The 25963-nt window shown below is 42.9% G+C and overlaps 1 protein-coding gene across 1 annotated transcript in view; it reads left to right on the plus strand.

Moving 5' to 3' along the window:
* LOC311137576 (growth hormone-releasing hormone receptor-like) overlaps positions 1-25963 on the plus strand; it is a gene marked incomplete at both ends in the record, with an annotated part of 31652 nt that overhangs the window by 492 nt on the left and 5197 nt on the right. The window contains 6 exons of the mRNA XM_084172088.1: positions 2237-2369; positions 6604-6757; positions 7712-7772; positions 8048-8117; positions 11478-11569; positions 13923-14052. Coding sequence (XP_084028214.1) covers positions 2237-2369; positions 6604-6757; positions 7712-7772; positions 8048-8117; positions 11478-11569; positions 13923-14052 — 640 coding nt within the window. The remainder of the gene's footprint in view (positions 1-2236; positions 2370-6603; positions 6758-7711; positions 7773-8047; positions 8118-11477; positions 11570-13922; positions 14053-25963) is intronic.

Raw genomic sequence — 25963 nt, forward strand, 5'->3', positions numbered from 1 at the left:
AATGAAACACACTCTTAAAGGACAAATCCATAGATGGCCGTTTACTCTCTCTCTCTCGCCAAATTCACTCAAATTAATGGTGGTCTCTTTAAGGAATGACAGTAAAAGAGAGAATGGTATCTTATCTGACTGGGCTCACACATTGGGGATGACGATATAGTGCCCATGACATTTGGATTGTATTTTTTTTTTTTTTTTTTTTTTTTTCACCTTTATTTAACCAGGTAAACCAGTTGAGAACAAGTTCTCATTTACAACTGCGACCTGGCCAAGATAAAGCAAAGCAGTGCGATAAAAACCACAACACAGAGTTACATATGGGGTAAAACAAAACAAAGTCAAAAATACAACAGAAATACATATAATATACAGTGTGCAAATTTAGCAAGTTATGGAGGTAAGGCAATAAAATAGGCTATAGTGCAAAATAATTACAATTTAGTATTAACACTGGAATGATGTGCAAGAGATGATGTGCAAATAGAGATACTGGTGTACAAATGAGCAAAATAAATAACAATATAGGGATGAGGTAGTTGGGCGGGCTAATTTCTGATGGGCTGTGTACAGGTGCAGTGATCGGTAAGGTGCTCTGACAACTGATGCTTAAAGTTAGTGAGGGAGATAAGTGTCTCCAGCTTCAGAGATTTTTGCAATTCGTTCCAGTCATTGGCAGCAGAGAACTGGAAGGAATTGCGGCCAAAGGAGGTGTTGGCTTTGGGGATGACCAGTGAGATATACCCGCTGGAGCGCAGACTACGGGTGGGTGTTGCTATGGTGACCAATGAGCTAAGATAAGGCGGGGATTTGCCTAGCAGTGATTTATAGATGGCCTGGAGCCAGTGGGTTTGGCGACGAATATGTAGTGAGGACCAGCCAACAAGAGCGTACAGGTCACAGTGGTGGGTAGTATATGGGGCTTTGGAGACAAAACGGATGGCACTGTGATAGACTACATCCAATTTGCTGAGTAGAGTGTTGGAGGCTATTTTGTAAATGACATCGCCGAAGTCAAGGATCGGTAGGATAGTCAGTTTTACGAGGGCATGTTTGGCAGCATGAGTGAAGGAGGCTTTGTTGCGAAATAGGAAACCGATTCTAGATTTAACTTTGGATTGGAGATTCTTAATGTGAGTCTGGAAGGAGAGTTTACAGTCTAACCAGACACCTAGATATTTGTAGTTGTCCACATACTCTAGGTCAGACCCGTCTAGAGTAGTGATTCTAGTCGGGTGGGCGGGTGCAAGCAGCGTTCGGTTGAAGAGCATGCAAGTATGAGAAGTGTGTATGAGCTGGATATGTAATAAACAGAGAGGCAGATAATGCCTTACTAAAGCCTTACTAAAGCTGAGTGGTATAACTTTATTTTCTCAGTAACACACACCTGCTACCGCCGTCTCTCTCTGTCTCTCTCTCTCTCTCTCTCTCTCGCTCTCTCTCTCTCTCTCTCTCTCTCTCTCTCTCTCTGTCTCTGTCTCTGTCTCTGTCTCTGTCTCTGTCTCTGTCTCTGTCTCTGTCTCTGTCTCTGTCTCTGTCTCTGTCTCTCTCTCTCTCTCTGTCTCTGTCTCTGTCTCTGTCTCTGTCTCTGTCTCTGTCTCTCTCTCTCTCTCTCTCTCTCATGTTCAACCCATTATTGTTTCTAAATCTGAGGCTCCCCTATTGTTGTACTATTTTTCTCCTTGGCCTCATTTTAATGTCTTTCAATTGTCGGTTGAGAAGTGTGCAGTCCTTTGTCCTGACAGTGTTTTGTGTGTGTGGTTCTAGGTCCTGACCATGCTATGTGTTTGCCCTGCTGTTCTCGGTCCTGACCATGCTATGTGTTTGCCCTGCGGTTCTCGGTCCTGACCATGCTATGTGTTTGCCCTGCGGTTCTCGGTCCTGACCATGCTATGTGTTTGCCCTGCGGTTCTCGGTCCTGACCATGCTATGTGTTTGCCCTGCGGTTCTCGGTCCTGACCATGCTATGTGTTTGCCCTGCGGTTCTCGGTCCTGACCATGCTATGTGTTTGCCCTGCGGTTCTCGGTCCTGACCATGCTATGTGTTTGCCCTGCGGTTCTCGGTCCTGACCATGCTATGTGTTTGCCCTGCAGTTCTCGTCCTGACCATGCTATGTGTTTGCCCTGCGGTTCTCGTCCTGACCATGCTATGTGATTGCCCTGCGGTTCTCGGTCCTGACCATGCTATGTGTTTGCTCTGCGGTCCCAGGTCCTGACCGTGTTTTGTGGTTCTTCACAGGAGGCTTCACTGTGCCAGGAACTACATTCACATTCAGCTGTTTGTCACCTTCATGCTAAAGTCGGTGGCTGTGTTTATCAAGGACGCCATACTGTTCGCCAGCGACGACACCAACCACTGCACCTTCTCCACCGTAAGTCAACTGCACAGAGACCACTGCACCCTCTCCACCGTAAATAAACCGTAAGTCAACCACTGCACCCTCTCAACTGTAAGTCAACCACTGCACCCTCTCAACCGTAAATCAACCACTGCACCCTGTCAACCATAAAACAACCACTACACCCTGTTAACCGTAAATCAACCACTGCACCCTATCAACCGTAAATCAACCACTGCACCCTCTCAACCGTAAATCAACCAACCACTGAACCCTGTCAACCGTAAATCAACCACTGCACCCTGTCAACCGTAAATCAACCACTGCACCCTCTCAACCGTAAATCAACCACTGCACCCTCTCCACCGTAAATCAACCACTGCATCCTGTCAACCGTAAATCAACCACTGCACCCTGTCAACCGTAAATCAACCACTGCACCCTGTCAACAGTAAATCAACCACTGCACCCTCTCAACCGTAAATCAACCACTGCACCCTGTCAACAGTAAATCAACCACTGCATCCTGTCAACCGTAAATCAACCACTGCACCCTGTCAACCATAAAACAACCACTACACCCTGCCAACCGTAAATCAACCACTGCACCCTATCAACCGTAATTCAACCACTGCACCCTGTCAACCGTAAATCAACCACTGCACCCTCTCAACCGTAAATCAACCACTGCACCCTCTCAACCGTAAATCAACCAACCACTGCACCCTGTCAACCGTAAATCAACCACTGCACCCTCTCAACCGTAAATCAACCACTGCACCCTGTCAACCGTAAATCAACCACTGCACCCTGTCAACCGTAAATCAACCACTGCACCCTCTCAACCGTAAATCAACCACTGCATCCTGTCAACCGTAAATCAACCACTGCACCCTGTCAACCGTAAATCAACCACTGCACCCTGTCAACAGTAAATCAACCACTGCACCCTCTCAACCGTAAATCAACCACTGCACCCTGTCAACAGTAAATCAACCACTGCACCCTGTCAACTGTACATCAACCACTGCATCCTGTCAACCGTAAATCAACCACTGCACCCTGTCAACCATAAAATAACCACTACACCCTGCCAACCGTAAATCAACCACTGCACCCTATCAACCGTAATTCAACCACTGCACCCTGTCAACCGTAAATCAACCACTGCACCCTCTCAGCCGTAAATCAACCACTGCACCCTCTCAACCGTAAATCAACCAACCACTGCACCCTGTCAACCGTAAATCAACCACTGCACCCTCTCAACCGTAAATCAACCACTGCACCCTGTCAACCGTAAATCAACCACTGCACCCTGTCAACTGTAAATCAACCACTGCACCCTCTCAACCGTAAATCAACCACTGCACCCTGTCAACCGTAAATCAAGCACTGCACCCTGTCAACCGTAAATCAACCACTGCATCCTGTCAACCGTAAATCAACCACTGCACCCTATCAACCGTAAATCAACCACTGCACCCTGTCAACCGTAAATCAACCACTGCACCCTGTCAACCGTAAATCAACCACTGCACCCTGTCAACTCTAAATCAACCACTGCACCCTGTCAACTGTAAATCAACCACTGCACCCTGTCAACTGTAAATCAACCACTGCACCCTGTCAACCGTAAATCAACCACTGCACCCTGTCAACCGTAAATCAACCACTGCACCCTGTTAACTGTAAAACAACCACTGCACCCTCTCAACCGTAAATCAACCATTGCACCCTGTCAACAGTAAATCAACCACTGCACCCTGTCAACCGTACATCAACCACTGCATCGTGTCAACCGTAAATCAACCACTGCACCCTGTCAACCATAAAACAACCACTACACCCTGCCAACCGTAAATCAACCACTGCACCCTATCAACCGTAATTCAACCACTGCACCCTGTCAACCGTAAATCAACCACTGCACCCTGTCAACCGTAAATCAACCACTGCACCCTCTCAACCGTAAATCAACCACTGCACCCTGTCAACCGTAAATCAACCACTGCACCCTGTCAACCGTAAATCAACCACTGCACCCTCTCAACCGTAAATCAACCACTGCATCCTGTCAACCGTAAATCAACCACTGCACCCTGTCAACCGTAAATCAACCACTGCGTCCTGTCAACAGTAAATCAACCACTGCACCCTCTCAACCGTAAATCAACCACTGCACCCTGTCAATAGTAAATCAACCACTGCACCCTGTCAACCGTACATCAACAACTGCATCCTGTCAACCGTAAATCAACCACTGCACCCTGTCAACCATAAAATAACCACTACACCCTGCCAACCGTAAATCAACCACTGCACCCTATCAACCGTAATTCAACCACTGCACCCTGTCAACCGTAAATCAACCACTGCACCCTCTCAGCCGTAAATCAACCACTGCACCCTCTCAACCGTAAATCAACCAACCACTGCACCCTGTCAACCGTAAATCAACCACTGCACCCTCTCAACCGTAAATCAACCACTGCACCCTGTCAACCGTAAATCAACCACTGCACCCTGTCAACTGTAAATCAACCACTGCACCCTCTCAACCGTAAATCAACCACTGCACCCTGTCAACCGTAAATCAAGCACTGCACCCTGTCAACCGTAAATCAACCACTGCATCCTGTCAACCGTAAATCAACCACTGCACCCTGTCAACCGTAAATCAACCACTGCACCCTGTCAACTCTAAATCAACCACTGCACCCTGTCAACTGTAAATCAACCACTGGACCCTGTCAACTGTAAATCAACCACTGCACCCTGTCAACCGTAAATCAACCACTGCACCCTGTCAACCGTAAATCAACCACTGCACCCTGTTAACTGTAAAACAACCACTGCACCCTCTCAACCGTAAATCAACCACTGCATCCTATCAACCGTAAATCAACCACTTCACCCTGTCAACTGTAAATCAACCACTGCACCCTCTCAACCGTAAATCAACCACTGCACCCTCTCAACCGTAAATCAACCAACCACTGCACCCTGTCAACCGTAAATCAACCACTGCACCCTCTCAACCGTAAATCAACCACTGCACCCTGTCAACCGTAAATCAACCACTGCACCCTCAACCGTAAATCAACCACTGCATCCTCTCAACCGTAAATCAACCACTGCACCCTGTCAACCGTAAATCAAGCACTGCACCCTGTCAACCGTAAATCAACCGCTGCATCCTGTCAACCGTAAATCAACCACTGCACCCTGTCAACCGTAAATCAACCACTGCACCCTGTCAACCGTAAATCAACCACTGCACCCTCTCAACCGTAAATCAACCACTGCACCCTATCAACCGTAAATCAACCACTGCACCCTGTCAACCGTAAATCAACCACTGCATCCTGTCAACCGTAAATCAACCACTGCACCCTGTCAACTCTAAATCAACCACTGCACCCTGTCAACTGTAAATCAACCACTGCACCCTGTCAACTGTAAATCAACCACTGCACCCTGTCAACCGTAAATCAACCACTGCACCCTGTCAACCGTAAATCAACCACTGCACCCTGTTAACTGTAAAACAACCACTGCACCCTCTCAACCGTAAATCAACCACTGCATCCTATCAACCGTAAATCAACCACTTCACCCTGTCAACTGTAAATCAACCACTGCACCCTCTCAACCGTAAATCAACCACTGCACCCTGTCAACTGTAAATCAACCACTGCACCCTCTCAACCGTAAATCAACCACTGCACCCTATCAACCGTAAATCAACCACTGCACCCTGTCAACTGTAAATCAACCACTGCACCCTGTCAACCGTAAATCAACCACTGCACCCTGTCAACCGTAAATCAACCACTGCACCCTGTTAACTGTAAAACAACCACTGCACCCTCTCAACCGTAAATCAACCACTGCATCCTATCAACCGTAAATCAACCACTTCACCCTGTCAACTGTAAATCAACCACTGCACCCTCTCAACCGTAAATCAACCACTGCACCCTGTCAACTGTAAATCAACCACTGCACCCTCTCAACCGTAAATCAACCACTGCACCCTATCAACCGTAAATAAACCACTGCACCCTGTCAACTGTAAATCAACCACTGCACCCTCTCAACCGTAAATCAACCACTGCACCCTATCAACCGTAAATCAACCACTGCAACGTCTCTACTTCGCACTACTCTTACCTCTCTCGCTTTCTCAATCTTCCCCTCTTCCTCTGTGCCTCTCTTTCTCTCTCTCTCATCCCCTCTTCCCTGTTTTCCCCCCTCTCTCCAGGCAGCCTGTAAGGCATCGGTAGCCTTCTGTCACTACTGTGTCATGACTAACTTCTTCTGGCTCCTGGTTGAGGCCCTCTACCTCAACTCACTGCTCCTCTCCTCCTTCCACCACTACCGCCGCTGCCTCTGGGGCTTTGGCCTGCTGGGCTGGGGTGAGCACTTTCCACCTCGCTCCCGACTCTCTGTCTGTCTGTAGTAATTCCTTTGGTTCATGAAAGAGCCATTTGTTTATGCAGCTTCAGTTCGTGGTGTGTAACGATTCAAATACGGTTTGATATTCATTCCACTACGCGTTTTTAGAATGAATTGAAATGAACTCAAGGTCAAACAACTGTGCAAAACATCGCTTGCTCATTATTTTTAAATGGCACAAATAACTCTCTGTAGATAGAGAGGACTGAACTTTAGTTAAGTTAAACTTAGTGGCCCGTGACAATTCCCACTGGTATTTTGGATTGGATTAAGATGTTAATAATATTTTTTCCCTTATGTGACTTTTAGTCTTTCATGCTGTCTAGTGTTGCATATAGTTATTATTATTAATCGTCTGAGATAAATTTGAGTTTTTCGATGTGGCTCGTTGATTTGCATATGAATCAAGAAATTGCTAATTAATTGTTCTGCTGCCATTTCTCCCCCAATCTGATCATGATGCACATTCTACTGAGATGTTAACAGCAGGTGTTTTCCACTCAGTTAATGAAATGCTTAAATACATTACTTTTGCTATTTCAATTCTTGGTCCTTAGACATTCAGGTGTATTTAATTGAAGCAGAACAGGGAGTAGATTACAGGGAAGTTCTGGTAAAACCTGTGCAGCTACTGAAAGTAGTACTGAGCTCTAAATTCTCCATAATTACTCAGTAAGTGCTACATCTCATCATATAATTGCTACATCCCGCTGACTACTCCAAAATGTACTTATTTTGTATAATTACTGTATGTCTCTCATGTTCAGCCAAACAGCACATGCCTTTAAACTAACCAGTATAACAAGTTCCTTCTTTCGTCTTCACAAACTTTACATTTATCATTTGCCTCTACACTCTTTACATTAACATTTTACTTTTCAAGTTTATCCTTGATTCTTTGCCTTAATTTTCAGGTGTACCCATCGTCTTCACAGTCATATGGATTGGGTCCAGGGTGTATTTTGAAGATACTGAGTGAGCATTATTCTCTCAAAGTACTGTATACCTGATAACCCTAATCGTGTACTGTCCTCAGTTGAGGCCATTTCCTTTCCTCTAGAAAATGGTTTGTGATTTGGTACTCGCTATTCTCAGTAGGGTTGTATAGTCAGTGTTTACATGTAACTATAATATTCACAGAGAAAGGCTCTAGTTGGTCTTACTCCCACCAGAGACTGAAATAGCTGAAGGGCCTTTACGTACTGTACTGTCTGTTTAGTCTGACCGATCGTTCGCCTCTCCTCCTATAGATGCTGGGACATCAATGAGGACTCCCCCTATTGGTGGATCGTAAAAGGGCCAATTGTTGTTTCTATCGGGGTGAGTAGACCCTATAGAGGTGCAGTCATACACGTGTCATTATATCTTAAAAGGGACATACCTACTGATTATAGGTCAAGCATATCATGGCATTGTTCAATACTCATTTCTGATGGGCTTGAATGGCATTCTAGAGTGTGCATTATTTTTTTAAATCTTTATTTAACTAGGCAAGTCAGTTAAGAACAAATTCTTATTTACAATAACGGCCTACACCGGACGACGCTGGGCCAATTGTGTGCCGCCCTATGGGACTCCCAATCACGGCCGGTTGTGATACAGCCTGGAATTGAACCAGGGGGTCTGTAGTGACGCCTCAAGCACTGAGATGCAGTGCCTTAGACCACTGCGCCACTCGGGAGCCCATTTAAAGTGGAACTTACAGCATTTTAACTACTTTGCAGATATGAAACAAAGAGACAATCATAATATCAGTCCAAAATATCTAATTCCCAGTTTATGCTTCAAAACCAATGTTATAAAGGGGGTTTAAAAAAAAAGTTATATTTGACTCAAACTTCCATGACATACAGTAAGGCATTGTTGTAAATCACAGCTGGCCTGGTACATTGTTTTGCTGCCTCCACACATTCGGGATGCACTGTTTCAATTTCAATGACTCAATATTTTGAACAAAAACAGACGACTGTAACTAAGGCTGGGAATGTCAATATAATCAAACTAGCAAGGCCAATGATCACGGCTCTGTCAAACAAGGCCTGCGGGCCAAATAGGACACACAAGCGAGTATAAATGAGTCATCTACTAATTACAGCCTGATGTGCTTGCATCAGTGAATTCAACTTACATTTTAGTCATTTAGCAGATGCTCTTATCCAGAGCGACTTACAGTTAGTGCATACATAATTTTTTATACCCCCCGTTGGAAGCGAACCCACAACCCTGGCGTTGCAAACGCCATGCTCTACCAACTGAGCTACATCCCTGCCAGCCATTCCCTCCCCTACCCTGGGCCAATTGTGCGCCGCCCCATGGGTCTCCCGGTCGCGGCCGGCTACGACAGAGCCTGGATTCGAACCAGGATCTCTAGTGGCACAGCTAGCACTGCGATGCAGTGCCTTAAACCACTGCGCCACTCGGGAGGACAATTGCGTTGCTTTTGTGTGTCCAGTTTACAGCGCACAGCGGAAGGACAGACACATGTACAAAGTGTACAGACACTAAAATGTTGCAGTCTGGCTTCACGTTGCTAAAACGCTGTCAGTTCCACTTTAAGCAATAAGGCACGCGAGGCAGTGCTGTATCAGTGACTGTATTCATGAGACAGCACTGCCTCGCATGCCTTATTGCTTTTATAAAACTGTTACCAACATATTCAAATAACAATAAATTACATATTTTCATTCATGTTTTATTTTAATAAATCAATTCATTCAATTTCATTCTTCCACCAGAAGATGTAGTCTGGACAAAAACCTTGTTGTTAGTTCTTTTGGTCATGTTGCTAGAGACCCAGTCATTAATTATTTTTGCATAGTTACTATGCAAAAGACTGGTCGTCCATTCTAAACAAAATGGTTGCTACGCAGGCTGGATAACGTTCTTGTCACTTGCTAGCTAACTAGCCAACTTCAGCTAACTCATTCACTTCAAACATTGAACCTGGAATGACAGTACACTAGCTGCATTTTCATTTGTTTGAGCATTTTTTCTATGGCCATTTTCTTGGACATGTCCCATGATAACGTAGTTCAGGCATAATTTCGACTGGCTCAGAAAAAGTTCCCGTTCACTCTATGTATGGTACTAAAGAGAACGAAATTCAAAAGTGAAACGTTTCCAGATAGGCAGACAGCAAGCTTATATTAACCCCTGCTGTCCCAAACTAAATGCTAGAATGGAAGCAACGGGAAATAATGTGAGTTGAGATAAATACAAGAGATGATTCAGACAGCAACATGAACATAATATTCTTATGGAGGTGCAGTAATAATTTTCAGATGAAACTGTTAGCAGGCATAGGTGTGTGTGACGGTCAATACAGCACAGCTTCGAACGCTGCTCGTCCAATCAGCATCCAGGATCCAAACAACCAGTTTTAGAACTCAGCAATAAGGCCAGAGGGGGTTTGGTATATGGCCAATATACCACGGCTGTCAGCCAATCAGCATTCAGGGCTCGAACCAACCAGTTTTTAATTCCCTATAATGCATGGTACAGTATGTCAGCACGGTAGAATTCAATGGCTATAGTTCATTCTTACATTCATTCTTGCAGGTTTTGAAAGCAAAAGTCTAATTGAAAACAGTACTGGCATTGTTGAATTAGATTTCCATAATAGCAAGCTAGGACTGATTGTTTGGTTAGCTAAAAACTGGCAACTCTGTTTGTTTGGTTACCAAGGCAACTACAGTAGCTCTCTAGTAAAATTGATGCCTACTTCAGTGCATGTTGAACACATTCCTCCCTGCAAATGAACACATTTTTAGCAGCAAATGTGTAAATTATTGCCATGGAATAAAGGGGATAATCTACTCGGGCTTTGTGTTCTCTGAAAACTAATTCAACTCTGTGGAAGGTTATTTTCACCAAAGATTTCTATAACTAAACCAAGAGCCCACAGCCTGTCGTTTCCAATGGGAACAAATGAGTCATAGTGGGCAGAACAAGCAAGGAGGTGGGCAGAGTCCAAAGGGTAAAGTCTACAAAACTTAGTCCACTCTGTTCATAAGATTCTAGTTTGGGGAACAGAAAACTGCATTGAGATCAAATGTTTCATTGATGAGAAAATGTGCAGAATGTCGGCCAAAATCCATCTCATTCCATCTTCTCCCACTGCCGGCCAGTGGGTTTCCACTCACTACCATATTTGGTAGTGAGTGGAAACGCCAAGCGGATGCTTCACATTTATACATCCGGTGAAATATCTGTCTCATTGTTATATCCATGGTTCCACTCAGCTGGCGTGTCGTGGAACACACCTTCCATGTCATTCATTATTTTCCATAGAACGCATAGCCTTATCCCTTACTTATGTGACAGGGAACTTGTGATTGTTTTTTTGCCTACTTTTAAAGAAAGTTGATGCTCTATTCTGATATTTCTCCAATGATCTCTGTCGATTCTAGGAAGGGAAAATTGTCTTGAATCCATACAAAGCCAAATACAGAGTGTGGTTTTCCTGTTGCCATGGCAATGCATGTTGCAACCAAGCAAAGGAGGAATATTGTTTGTTTGTTTAGTTTACTTTATTTAATCCCCTTGGGAAGATTGTTTCCTAGTTTTTCTATAGCTGTACTCATGTTGTGTTACTGTAAACCATTTTGAGACACTGCTGATTTAAAAAAGGGCTTTATAAAATGATTGACACGATTTGTATGAAATTATTTTTATCAACAGGTCAATTTCATCCTCTTTATGAACATCATCAGAATCCTGATACAGAAACTGAACCCTCGTCTGATCCAGTTCAATAACTCAGACCACTACAGGTGAGGGGTCTTTTCATAGGATGATACAAGAAAGGAGCGATATGATTGGATAAGAAGTTGGGTATCCTAGTGGAGAGATTATTTGATTGGGCAATTCCAATGGGAAGTTATCTGCCTCGAAAAGACAGGGGGAGGCAATTATAGGATACAATCTAGATTATATCTACTGTACTATCGATCAATGGGAGATCTGAATGAAGCCAACTTTTCTAGTCTCCATTTTGAGGAAAGAGATAATAATCATAATCACTATGACTGACTGAGTATTCTGAGTACCTTATGCAATGCAGAAGTAGGTAATAAAGTTTGTTGCTCAAGCACATTCTAGGGTCTCTGAAGTCCAGTCCATTTAGAGGTTACTGAAGGGAACGGTCTACTCAGTTGCTAGGCTGCTGCATTGCGCCGGTTAAATGTAGTACATTTCAGCAGTACATTAGAGAGAGAACAAAGTGTACGAATTGTAATGCAAAAGCACTTTTCATGTACACCATTAGGCCTATTCTAGGGGCGCTTTTAGGGAGTTCAGAAACAGGCCTCTTATGAAGAGCTCTGTTGCAGATTGATTGGCTCAGAGGCTTTGTATACCGGAAAAACTGCATCAAACTTTGAACTGGAGTTAATTTGATTTCAGTTAATTTAAGTACATTTTCAGTTCATTTAAGTTAATTATGTTCCGTTAATATCAATTCCTATAGTTAATTTCATGTGAATGTCTGTCTGCTACCTTCTGTAATCATGGCTGGATTTCACTTCTATTACTCATTCACATTGCACCACCTTGATAACTTTCCCTCGCAGATTTGAGAGCACTGGTTTAATAGGTGAAAACAATGGCAGAAAATCGACCTATTACTTACCTATCCAGTCCCTTGATATCCAGGAAGGAGAGTAGTCAAGGGCTGAAGGAAGGGAACATGTTTTCGTAATGAATTCATCCTATGTGGGAAAGGTCTGATTCACCCAATGTCTGACCAGGAACCTACACCACTTCACCCACCACTGAGTCACTGCAGTGTGTCTGACCAGGAACGTTCACCATATCACCCACCACTGAGTCACTGCAGTGTGTCTGACCAGGAACCTTCACCACATCACCCACCACTGAGTCACTGCAGTGTGTCTGACCAGGAACCTTCACCACATCACCCACCACTGAGTCACTGCAGTGTGTCTGACCAGGAACCTTCACCATATCACCCACCACTGAGTCACTGCAGTGTGTCTGACCAGGAACCTTCACCACATCACCCACCACTGAGTCACTGCAGTGTGTCTGACCAGGAACCTTCACCACATCACCCACCACTGAGTCACTGCAGTGTGTCTCACCAGGAACCTTCACCACATCACCCACCACTGAGTCACTGCAGTGTGTCTGACCAGGAACCTTCACCACATCACCCACCACTGAGTCACTGCAGTGTGTCTGACCAGGAACCTTCACCACATCACCCACCACTGAGTCACTGCAGTGTGTCTGACCAGGAACCTTCACCACATCACCCACCACTGAGTCACTGCAGTGTGTCTCACCAGGAACCTTCACCACATCACCCACCACTGAGTCACTGCAGTGTGTCTGACCAGGAACCTTCACCACATCACCCACCACTGAGTCACTGCAGTGTGTCTCACCAGGAACCTTCACCACATCACCCACCACTGAGTCACTGCAGTGTGTCTGACCAGGAACCTTCACCACATCACCCACCACTGAGTCACTGCAGTGTGTCTGACCAGGAACCTTCACCACATCACCCACCACTGAGTCACTGCAGTGTGTCTGACCAGGAACCTTCACCACATCACCCACCACTGAGTCACTGCAGTGTGTCTGACCAGGAACCTACACCACATCACCCACCACTGAGTCACTGCAGTGTGTCTGACCAGGAACCTTCACCACTTCACCCACCACTGAGTCACTGCAGTGTGTCTGACCAGGAACCTACACCACTTCACCCCTCAAGAGGCTTAGCAGATGAATACCTTATTGGAGGGGAGTGCATAATAATTAACTAGAGCCCTGAAAGCCTTCATGCATATGTAGGTGCTATTATATTATCAGCAAAGGTCAGTGAAGTAGACTGTAAAAAAAAAAAAAAGACATGAATACCCATAATATAATATATGATACCAGTATTCTCCCACTCGTAAATTACTTTGAAATGCATTATTGTACACAATCACATATACACCAACATTTCACAGGCATTTCGCTACACCCGCAATAACATCTGCTAAATAAATGTATGTGTATGCGACCAAAACATTTGATTTGATAAACATGTAAACATAAACACCCCCAGAGCATATTACTCAAACGTATTCTCTCTTCCCTCCTCTCTGCTAGACGGCTGACTAAGTCAACCCTCCTCCTCATCCCCCTCTTCGGGACCCCCTACATGGTGTTTAACTTCCTACCTGACTACTTCAGTGTTAGCATGCGCCTCTGGATCGAGCTCTGCATGGGCTCCTTTCAGGTACTCTTGATCCTCTTACACACACTCACATGCTTGGCCTACACACACACACACACACACCAGGGTTTCCGTTACGAAAATTTGGTGCCGGACGCTTGACCCGCAGCATTTTAATTTACCGGTCATTTAAGAAATGTACCGGATCCATATGCTATGGTTGCGCAACCTGGTTAGAGCATCCAGAAATCACATTTACTTTATGGAAATTAATCTTAACACAACATGCAATGCAAATGCAACGGCGTGCGTCATTCTTACCGAATTCCGATGAGCAATTTGAAGACGTTAGAATAAATAGGCGGGGCGTCCATAAGGTTAGGGAAGCTAAACGTTCCCAAAAGTAAATTGAATTAAATTGCCGAAATTATGTAGCCTAAATAGCTTACTCCTCTCTATACATAAATAAATATAATCATTCAAAATAGGCTACTACACCAGAAAGCATGATTTAGCCACAGAGGATCATTAGCTTCTTAAAAAACAAAGCTGTAGATTGTTTTAAATCGCATAGCCTACAGTCGGAAGGGCATGCATTTTGGCCAGAGCGCTCGGCAAATACCAAATAGAAAAACCGTTTGGAAAGCGAAATGGCTATTGCTGTAAATAAAAGACAACGAAAAGACTCCAATCTGTCTTTTAATGATCAAAATTCTCAACTTAATTGAGCGAAAAGTAGCCTATCTTATTGGCACTGTTGATAAAACAAGTTTACTGGAGAACTGAGACCAAGTAGAGACTTTGGACAGGGTGGATAATGGTATAATAAAAGGCAGTTTATTCAGAGGTAAAGATATCTGGAATCGCGTGCACGGACCCGTTCGTCAATCTCGTAGGGAGATATCTGAGAGAGCGCCCCGAAACATTGTGTGCTGACATTTTATACAATAAAATGAAGTAGGTTGAATCTAGTAGTTCTGATCTTCTGATTGGTCCTGATGAGTTGGGCGAGGTCCCCTCCAGGTTAGTATCACTGTTGCATTGGCTCTGAGTCGGGTTCTCTGTCTTCAGATGTTCAGCCTAAGAGAAGGGGATTTTTGTGTGTGTGTGTGTGTGTGTGTGTATGTGTGTGTGTGTGTGTGTGTGTGTATGTGTGTGTATGTGTGTGTATTTGTGTGTGTGTGTGTGTGTGTGTATGTGTGTGTGTGTGTGTGTGTGTGTGTGTGTGTGTATGTGTGTGTGTGTGTGTGTGTGTATGTGTGTGTATGTGTGTGTGTGTGTGTGTGTGTGTGTGTGTATGTGTGTGTGTGTGTGTGTGTGTCCTCAGAGCAAGAACTCGTGAGTTGGAAGAACTGAGAGACCTATGGCGTGGGTGTTGTCCTTAGCCACCTGCTGATAAGGCTGACAAGATAGGACTCTTTTGTGCATTGTATTGAATACAAAGGCCCAACACAAAATGGGTCATGCACAAGATTTTAGTCAGACCAAGCTATAACATTATATATTTACTACGACAAATCCCTCTCTTCACGTCTCCCCAGAGACGTGACCAAGTAACAGTAAAGAAGGAAAACTTAAGACGTGACACAAGCTAACAGTGTAATTGGCAAAATAGGGAAAACTTTATCAGAAGATAAAGTTTTGATTCCCCCTCTTCACGTCACACAAGAGACGTGACAAAAAGCTTAAATGCTGCAATTTGGCAAAATAGGGAAAACTTTATCAGAAGATAAAGTTTTAATTCCCCCTCTTCACGTCTCACAAGAGACGTGACTCAAGCTAATAGTGCAATTGGCAAAATAGGGAAAACTTTATCAGAAGATAAAGTTTTACATTCCCCCTCTTCACGTCTCACAAGAGACGTGACAAAAAGCTTAAATGCTGCAATTGGCAAAATAGGGAAAACTTTATCAGAAGATAAAGTTTTACATTCCCCCTCTTCACGTCTCACAAGAGACGTGACAAAAAGCTTAAATGCTATTCATCATCCAGATATCCTTGGTCAGCATCGTCAATAGCAAGCAAAGGAAACATCTGACCGTTATCTGCAGGATGTGGATCAATAGCGGTGGTTATAATCCTGGTTGTCAGCGTCCGTATGCATGGAATGCAACAGCATCCACAAAGCACTAGAATTGCAGCAAAAACAGAGATGGATACAAGTATAGAAGAAACAAGCGTTTTATATTTACCAAACGCATCCATCCAAGAGTCCCACATTGAAGTATCCACCCCTGAGTGGCTCTTCATTTTGCCATTAAGAGTTCGTAACCCTTCCAGGGCAATTATCAAACTTCCATCTGCAGCAGTATTATTAGGAATAAAAGTACAACATTGTTCACCAAACATAGCACATACTCCTCCTTTTTCAGCCAGGAGCATGTCGACAGCAATACGATTTTGGAAAGCCATGAGAGAGGTTGCAGCCAACTGGCCATGCACCTCCTCAAAACCTTGTTGTGTCCAATTGCCTAATTTTTGAACATTAATGTATGTAGTTAATTCTATCGACGTTTTTATTAATGGTATAACAGTCAGCACCCAAAAGACACTAACTGTACTCCATGTACCCATGTTCAAGGACAGTTTCACAGACAACAAAGAGAGAGTGTTCTTATCAGCCTGTTATGTGAAACAATCCATATCAGTACAGTGCTCCTCCTTAATGCATTCCTTCCAAGCTATTCATCACATACAGATCCAATTAAAAATAAAAGCCAACAATTTTATGGTGTCACTCTAAACAGAGTATAATCACCCTTAAGAATAACAGGATATGGAAATTAAATCACAACATTTAATGTTAATAAAAAATAAAAATAATAATTTTAACCCTCTATTCCTCCCCTACACCTAACATGTACTGAGTTGGCTACCAGCCACCCAGGAATCCTTTACCTTCACATCAGGAAGAATAAACAATCACAGTGGTTAGTAAAAACATAAGGTAATAAATGAGCAAGAACTGAAAATAAATGCGTGTATGTATTTTACTAGGCAAAACATGGATCATCCAGCTTGGTCTCAGAGTCAGTAGCAGAGTCACCTGCATCATCCTGGGCCGGTAACAACAGCATCATACCTGACGCCTGCACCACTCCTACCACTGACCTCCTGAGACAGGGGACGATGCAAGCAGCACAACACATTAACAGCAAAAACACAATTACTAGGGTCAGAAATCCAGTAACCACCATAGAAGAGTACTCACCAAACCAGTCACTCAGCCAGGAAATAAGGCAACATCCACAAAGAACAAGTATACCCATAGAGGCCATAAGTTCACCCAGAATAGTCACAACAATAGTTTTCCATTTACCAAATATGTTATCAAACCAACCGTCTATGGAGCTATCAATACCAGAGTTCTCAACCAGTTCGTTCTCCAGCGTGGTGATGGTCACTCAAGCGCTTTGGTCACGGGCCCGTCCGGTGCTATATTGTTGGAGATGAAAGTACAGCACATATATCCAAACAGAACACAAACCCCGTCCCGCTCAGCCAAAAGCATATCTAAAGCTATTCTATTCTGCCATGTCATTAAGCTAGTTGCCGCTGTCTGCTCAGCTAATCCCTTTATTGCATCACGAGTGTGGTTTATAAATATTTTGCTGGTTATATTAAATATAATTTATCCAATCCACATTTTTATTAATTGTTTGACCACCAGAAAATACTTGATTCAAACCCAGCTGCGATCTGATTGTGGATCCCATCAAAATCTGCAATCCTTTCATCAAAGGATCCCGGGAGGAGGTCCTACTTTCTATGTGACAACTCACCAGTCTCTGACACGTTTGATTGTTTGCGTATGTAGGTGAGTTCACAATCAGTTATCACCACACATCCATCAGATGTCAGCACGGGTCTGGTTTTTGGCTCCTAAAATCCTCTGGCTGCAACAAAGAGGAGAGATTAGTCATGGTCTCTTTAGGTGTAACATTCTCTGTGTGGGAGCAGGAGCTAAAAGGCCCTACCCTGTATCCTATCCTTACTAGTCCTAGAAAAACAATTAGAATCCCCTTTGACTTCAAACTGAGGCAACCCAGGTCGGGATGACTTTGTTATCGGGGGAAACAGATAGTGCAAGTTACCATAAGACTCTTTCACCACATTCCCAGGTGGCTTGCATGGAGGAAAAACCTGACAGAGAGTTAAAGCCTGTCAAGGGGAACGGAGTAGTTGTTAACCCTGGTTTGGCTGTCCCACAGGCAAAACAGTCCTCTTTAGACATCGTTTTTGCCATATACTGAATCCATTCCAACCACAGGTTAAGATTTCTATACCCCGTTTCCACCTGTACTACTTCCTCCAGGTCTATAGTTTTGCACTATCTTTATCACAGCCCCGGTCTCACTACCTCCCTCAGAGAGGTTTACTCTAGAATTTCCCCTTTCCCTACGTCTAGCTGTCTCCTATGCCTTTTCAACTTGTGTTAGGTTAACTACCACTTCTGGCTGAAACAGGAGGGTCCGTGTGTGCTAGGAATATGGCCCCCACAATCAGACAGCTACCTACCGTCGGGAGACCTGTGAATCCCCACCCTCGCCCTGAGAACATGTCAGATGCCAGAGGCCAACCCATTGCTTTACCTTCTATCGAACTCACACAGGGATGATCAGACAGGGTAAGGGAATCTTCGTTAAGGAGCCAACCCCCGAGCCCTAGTGGTAATCGGATCTTTCTCCTAACTCTGTGTTTGTTCGTCAGGTGTAGCTGGTTTTGCCTTTTTACAGTGTGTGACATGGACCCAGATGGATCTCTCAGCTATTCTGCTGGCAAAGGCAGTACTTGGTAGGGCCCTTCCCGCCAGGCCTGATTCAGTCTCCTGGTTAGATAGAGTGGGTCACCTTCTCCTTTAGTTCACCTGTGGGGCACAAAACCTCTGACATACAGGTGTGGTTAATAAACTATCATACAAGTTTTTTTTTTTTTTTTTTTAAGTATTTTGTCCTCTCCTTCGTATATATTTAATATTTAATCCAACCATCCCCCTTTTTGACACATGATTTGGCCATGTGTCAATATTACCACCTACCTAAACAATCACTTTAGTTAATATTGGTATTTCATTATCCAATTGCCATTCCTCCACTCTCTCTTCTGTTATTTTATGGTTCAAATCAAATATATTATTACCAAATTATAATCTTCTTCACAATTTTCACAGTACTATAAATTACCCTCAACTTAGTAAAATAAACTATCTTAAAGTCCTCCTCTCATGCCTTTAGAATTTACTAGTGTGGATGATTAAAATAACACCAGAATGTTAAAACAGAGTTCAGAGGGCATTGAAATCATTTAACGAACTGTTTAATCCCATAGTATACTAAACATTACCATTATTCTAAATATTTCATAAATGTTAGTTATCCCAAGTGTTCATTAAGTCCTCATGACATTCATTCTCATAAGAAATCATATATACCCCAAACTCAGCCAAAACCTAAAAAACTCCATAAAATTCACTGTGTGCTTCTCTAAGACCTATCACCCTTGACCTGCTGAAAACCCTCCAAAATTGAAACAACAAGGCTTTATAAACATCATACTAGGTGTGTTGTTTTCTATTTGAAAACCCCAATTAAAGCCAACAACCAAACAGCCAGGTCATGAGGACTCCTGATTTCTCTCTTCCCCTTCTGCCTACAGTTTCTTAACTGGTGCCCTTTCCTTGCACAGTAACTACACGGTTCCTCACATTCTCTAGCAAAATGTCCCGTTTTGTCACAATTGTAACACTTCCACTCACTCCTGTCTCCACTATTACTATTTCCTTCTTGTCTGTATTACAAGTACATTCAAAGTAATTCAAAATAGCTTCACACAACAACCCCTCATAAGGAGTGCCCAGCAGGAGTCCAATTCCTATCAGAAAACATACATACGAACATTCAGACACTCCCAATCTCTCCCAGGGGGAAAAAGTTCTTCTTCACCCTGGGTGAGATTGTTGTTCCCATAAGGGTTTCTTCATTGTGTTGTCAGGATTGGTTCTCGCTGCTCAAATCAGCTCTTACTTCAGACAATAGTCTGGAAGGAGTGGGGGCTGGAGTGCAATGTGTTAGATGGTGCCAGGGTGCTCCTGATTTACCTCTGACCTGGACTGAGTGTGAAGTAACCTCCTTCACTTCGTACGGTCCAGTCCACCTGGGTTCCAGCCACTTTCTTTTGTGGACTTTCACCCTCACCCAGTCTCCCACTTTTACCTTCAGTGGTGGCGTGTTTCCCGACAGCTCCCCCTCTTGGGCCTTCTGCACCTGAGAAGAGAGTGCTGCAGAAAATTCCGTCAATTCCCTCAATTCTACAGATTGGTATTCAGTTTCATAAGTTTCACTATAACTTCCCATCACCCATTAATAATCACCCACGTTATAATACATAAAAACACACAACCCAAAAAGCCAATTGGAATTACAATGCTTAATGTATTCAGGCTATCAAAGCGTCCTAGAACACATTCTCAGTTCGACTGCCACCCTTCACACAGCCTTATTTAGGCACTTCATTATGTGAAGTCACAGAAGCAACTGGATCCCTTAGAGATTTTTGTCTCAGGTTAACTGCACCTTTCACACAACCATTTAAATGGAACGTTTTAAATGTGAAATTACAGAGATAGCTGGCATCTCCGAGAATTTAGTACCTCTGGTCAATTTCGGTGATTCTCCCCCACCTAATGATGGGTCAAATCTTATCCACTCATACGTCAAAACACACCTACCACACAACCTATCTAAAATAGGACCTTTTAAATGTGGAAACAACCTATCAGGGATAGTAGTGACGGCCATGGCTATTTCAGTATATATATATATATGTATATAGAATTTCGGGTAAGGTCCGACTATCTTAGTGTACTTAGCCCGTCACTGGCCGAGGCCAGCAATGTATTCTTGGTGCCAACACCGACTTATCTCAGGTGCCCCACCCTCGTACACAAAGAATTTTCAATAATTTATTATTAGGAATTATTTTGCAAAAGGTATTATTGTTTTTCAGTTATTCGAGTTATTATATATTTTCCCAAAAGGTATCAGAATCGCCCTTTTGGAACAATATATTAACAAACTCGAGCGCTCCTAAAATAATTATCAATTTAATCCTAGGAATTATTTTGCAAAAGTTATTATTGTTTTTCAGGTATTCGAGTTATTATATATTTTCCCAAAAGGTATCAAAATCGCCCTTTTGGAACAATATATTAACAAACTCGAGCGCTTCCAAAATAATTATCAATTTATTTTTAGGAACTAAGGAAATACCAACACCACAAGAGGGAAAAAGTACAAGTCAACTTTCAGCGCAGCGGCTGCAGAACAGGCCAAATAAGACTCGGTGGTCCTCTTAAAAGTTATCAACTAGTTAGTCTCATGAAACGGCCAATCTTACACAACATTCAGGTTAACATTTCAACTTTTACATTTTGCATTTACATATCAACATCAACACATGAATTCAGTTTGAGTTCCTCACAGTACATCTAGTTGAGTGCCAAGTCAACCATTGCCCGACTATCTGAACTTGTATTTTTATTTTATTTTAATGATTCTCCACAACCAAGACTCCCAGTCGTTTAAACCATTCAACTGGCGTCTAGTCGGGAGAACCTTTTCTGGACTTGGATTCTCACGGAATTAACTCAACCCGACTATCTGAATCTTTTTATCAAGTCACCAGATCCTTCTCTTGTGGATCAAATAAAAGGGTCCATCTCTTGTGAACCAAAACCTCTGTAATAGGCTCCTCACTAGAGAGCCACAATTCAACAGAAAATAAAAGTCGGTCCTTCTCTTGTGAACCACTGTAACTAGACTTCTTCTCTTAGAGTCACATTTCAACAGTAAAAACCTAAGATTTCAGATATCAACAGTAAAAATAAAAGGGTCCTTCTCTTGTGAACCAACACCTCTGTAACTAGACTCCTCACCTAGAGAGTCACATTTCAACAGTAAAAATAAAAGGGTCCTTCTCTTGTGAACCACTGTAACTAGACTCCTCTCTAGAGAGTCACATTTCAACAGTAAAAACCTTAAGATTTCAGATATCTTTACATATGTGCCTTTTGAGTCATAATAGATATGTTATAAATTTAACAGTAATCCATACTCACGCTCAGTACTACTGATCTTAATTTTGGTTTATCCTATAATACAATATGCAGATTTTGTTTTAACAGGTTCTGCTTACCTTTGTATTGACGGCCGTCTAGATCAGTTTCCTGAGGCGAGCTGGATTCCCGGCTGCTCCTGCGAACAGGTCACCCGTCCTTTCTGATCCGTCTCTTACTTGTCTCTTTTCTCTATCAACTTTTATGGACCGAATTCAGAGTTAGAAAACCATCCTCTGCTACCAATTTTGTTGATAAAACAAGTTTACTGGAGAACTGAGACCAAGTAGAGACTTTGGACAGGGTGGATAATGGTATAATAAAAGGCAGTTTATTCAGAGGTAAAGATATCTGGAATCGCGTGCACGGACCCGTTCGTCAATCTCGTAGGGAGATATCTGAGAGAGCGCCCCGAAACATTGTGTGCTGACATTTTATACAATAAAATGAAGTAGGTTGAATCTAGTAGTTCTGATCTTCTGATTGGTCCTGATGAGTTGGGCGAGGTCCCCTCCAGGTTAGTATCACTGTTGCATTGGCTCTGAGTCGGGTTCTCTGTCTTCAGATGTTCAGCCTAAGAGAAGGGGATTTTTGTGTGTGTGTGTGTGTGTGTGTATGTGTGTGTGTGTGTGTGTGTGTGTGTGTATGTGTATGTATTTGTGTGTGTGTGTGTGTGTGTGTATGTGTGTGTGTGTGTGTGTGTGTGTGTGTATGTGTGTGTATGTGTGTGTGTGTGTGTGTGTGTGTATGTGTGTGTGTGTGTGTGTGTGTGTATGTGTGTGTATGTGTGTGTGTGTGTGTGTGTGTGTATGTGTGTGTGTGTGGGGGGGTGTGTGTGTGTGTGTCCTCAGAGCAAGAACTCGTGAGTTGGAAGAACTGAGAGACCTATGGCGTGGGTGTTGTCCTTAGCCACCTGCTGATAAGGCTGACAAGATAGGACTCTTTTGTGCATTGTATTGAATACAAAGGCCCAACACAAAATGGGTCATGCACAAGATTTTAGTCAGACCAAGCTATAACATTATATATTTACTACGACAGCACCCACGGAGAACATCGGCCATGCCCCCGGTGATTGTGCATATTCACTGTCTTTATCATTGGATCAGTGCCACTTTTGTTTGTTTTTGGACAATAATTTCCTCCTCCAGGTTAGGTGGACATCATATTGTATTTGTGTCTACCCGTTTTGTAGTCTGCTAACGTCTCCAGTCATATAAAATGTAGTAGAATTTCATGAAATGTGTTTATGAAAGGCCAACATTTTCCTATACCCTATAGGTCTAGTCTACGTCCATACATGTTGCATTTAAGTATTCTTTTTGCAAACAGTAATTGAGTTATATTATTAGCCTAAATTATGACTATCTGGACTTAAATGGCCATGTACTCTTAATCTACACAGGCACAGCCAAAAGAGGACTGGCCACCTCTCTAGGTTTCTTCCTAGGTTCCTGCCTTTCTAGGGAGTTTTCCTAGCCACTGTGCTTTTACATCTGCATTGCTTGCTGTTTGGGGTTTTAGGCTGGGTTTCTGTATAGCACTTTGTGACATCTGCTAATGTAAAAAGGGCTTTATAAATACATTTGATTGATTGATGTTTGACTATCCAATCTAATCATCACATTAGGAATTATTTTACATAAGTCTGCAAATGCGAGGATAGATGAACTGCTTTATTAGGAAGGTGCATTTCTATGGTGAAAATTAGTTTCCCCAAACTTGAAACCCACGAGCAGCCTATAATAACTATCCACATGTACTTTTCCTCAGCCAACAAGATGAGTAATGAACAGCAAAATCACTAGCATATGTCAATCTACTATTCCCCATAGTATAAAAGTTTACCTATTCTTTTGGTCAGCTTGTCGTTCGTTCTGTTCGAGAAGAAAATTGCCTATTCTAAACAGACTCTGGGACAGTTGTGGGAGGATAGATCCCAAATGCATACAACCAGTAAGCCTAGGCCACATCCAAAAAGGCTCATGCAACAGATCAGAACGTTTAGCTTAAAATGTTGATAAACTATTATTTCTTCACATTGGGCACAAGGCAGTAGGCTATGCACAAATGTTCATTCCATAATGCAATTAGTGGAAAACATTGTGAGTGATTTCATGTGACAGAGATGAAAATATCCATTTGAAATGTAGAAAGAGGGGATATCTAAATATGCAACAACAATCACCCGACCTCAACCCAATTGAGATGGTTTGGGATGAGTCGGACCGCAGAGTGAAGGAAAAGCAGCCAACCTGTGCTCAGCATATGTGGGAACTCCTTCAAGACTGTTGGAAAAGCATTCCAGGTGAAGCTGGTTGAGAGAATGCCAAGAGTGTGCAAAGCTGTCATCAAGGCAAAGGGTGGCTATTTGAAGAATCTCAAAAATAAAATATATATCTTGATTTGTTTAACACTTCTTTGGTTACTACATGATTCCATATGTGTTATTTCATAGTTTTGATGTCTTCACTATTATTCTACAATGTAGAAAATAGTAAAAATAAAGAAAAACCCTGGAATGAGTAGGTGTGTCCAAACTTTTAACTGGTACTGTATATACATTGCATTTACGTAAATTATTCCTGGGATGGATAGCACTTTTACAGCCTGTAAAACAAAGTCATCAAAATATGAAAAATTGAGCAGATAATTACATTAACAACTTTTTAAAGTTGTAATCATGTAATCTAGTTTCTGTCATTTGGCCTTTTACATATTGTTTAAAAAAATCGGAACAAATAAAAAATTGGATAACATCCCCCAAAATGTTTTCAAGCTATCTAGGGCTGGAATATAATAACTTTCTCTTCCCAATCATGCCCCTCTCGAATGCTCCTCTCCTTCTGTAAGATCAAGTGCTTGACAGAGGGAGATTTGGCTGGCCTGAGTGTTACCAGGCAGAGGTTTCTAATGGTTTCCAGACTGATCCATCACGGAGTTACAGTGGGGGGGAAAAGTATTTAGTCAGCCACCATTTGTGCAAGTTCTCCCACTTAAAAAGATGAGAGAGGCCTGTAATTTTCATCATAGGTACACGTCAACTATGACAGACAAAATTAGGAAAAAAAATCCAGAAAATCACATTGTAGGGTTTTTTATGAATTTATTTGCAAATTATGGTGGAAAATAAGTATTTGGTCAATAACAAAAGTTTCTCAATACTTTGTTATATACCCTTTGTTGGCAATGACACAGGTCAAACGTTTTCTGTAAGTCTTCACAAGGTTTTCACACACTGTTGCTGGTATTTTGGCCCATTCCTCCATGCAGATCTCCTCTAGAGCAGTGATGTTTTGGGGCTGTCGCTGGGCAACACGGACTTTCAACTCCCTCCAAAGATGTTCTATGGGGTTGAGATCTGGAGACTGGCTAGGCCACTCCAGGACCTTGAAATGCATCTTAGGAAGCCACTCCTTCGTTGCCCGGGCGGTGTGTTTGGGATCATTGTCATGCTGAAAGACCCAGCCACGTTTCATCTTCAATGCCCTTGCTGATGGAAGGAGGTTTTCACTCAAAATCTCACGATACATGGCCCCATTCATTCTTTCCTTTACATGGATCAGTCGTCCTGGTCCCTTTGCAGAAAAACAGCCCCAAAGCATGATGTTTCCACCCCCATGCTTCACAGTAGGTATGGTGTTCTTTGGATGCAACTCAGCATTCTTTGTCCTCCAAACACGACGAGTTGAGTTTTTACCAAAAAGTTATATTTTGGTTTCATCTGACCATATGACATTCTCCCAATCCTCTTCTGGATCATCCAAATGCACTCTAGCAAACTTCAGACGGGCCTGGACATGTACTGGCTTAAGCAGGGGGACACGGATGGCACTGCAGGATTTGAGTCCCTGGCGGCGT

The sequence above is a fragment of the Coregonus lavaretus genome (assembly GCF_964263955.1).
Source record: "Coregonus lavaretus genome assembly, chromosome: 11".
In the NCBI taxonomy this organism is placed as follows: Eukaryota; Metazoa; Chordata; class Actinopteri; order Salmoniformes; family Salmonidae; genus Coregonus; species Coregonus lavaretus.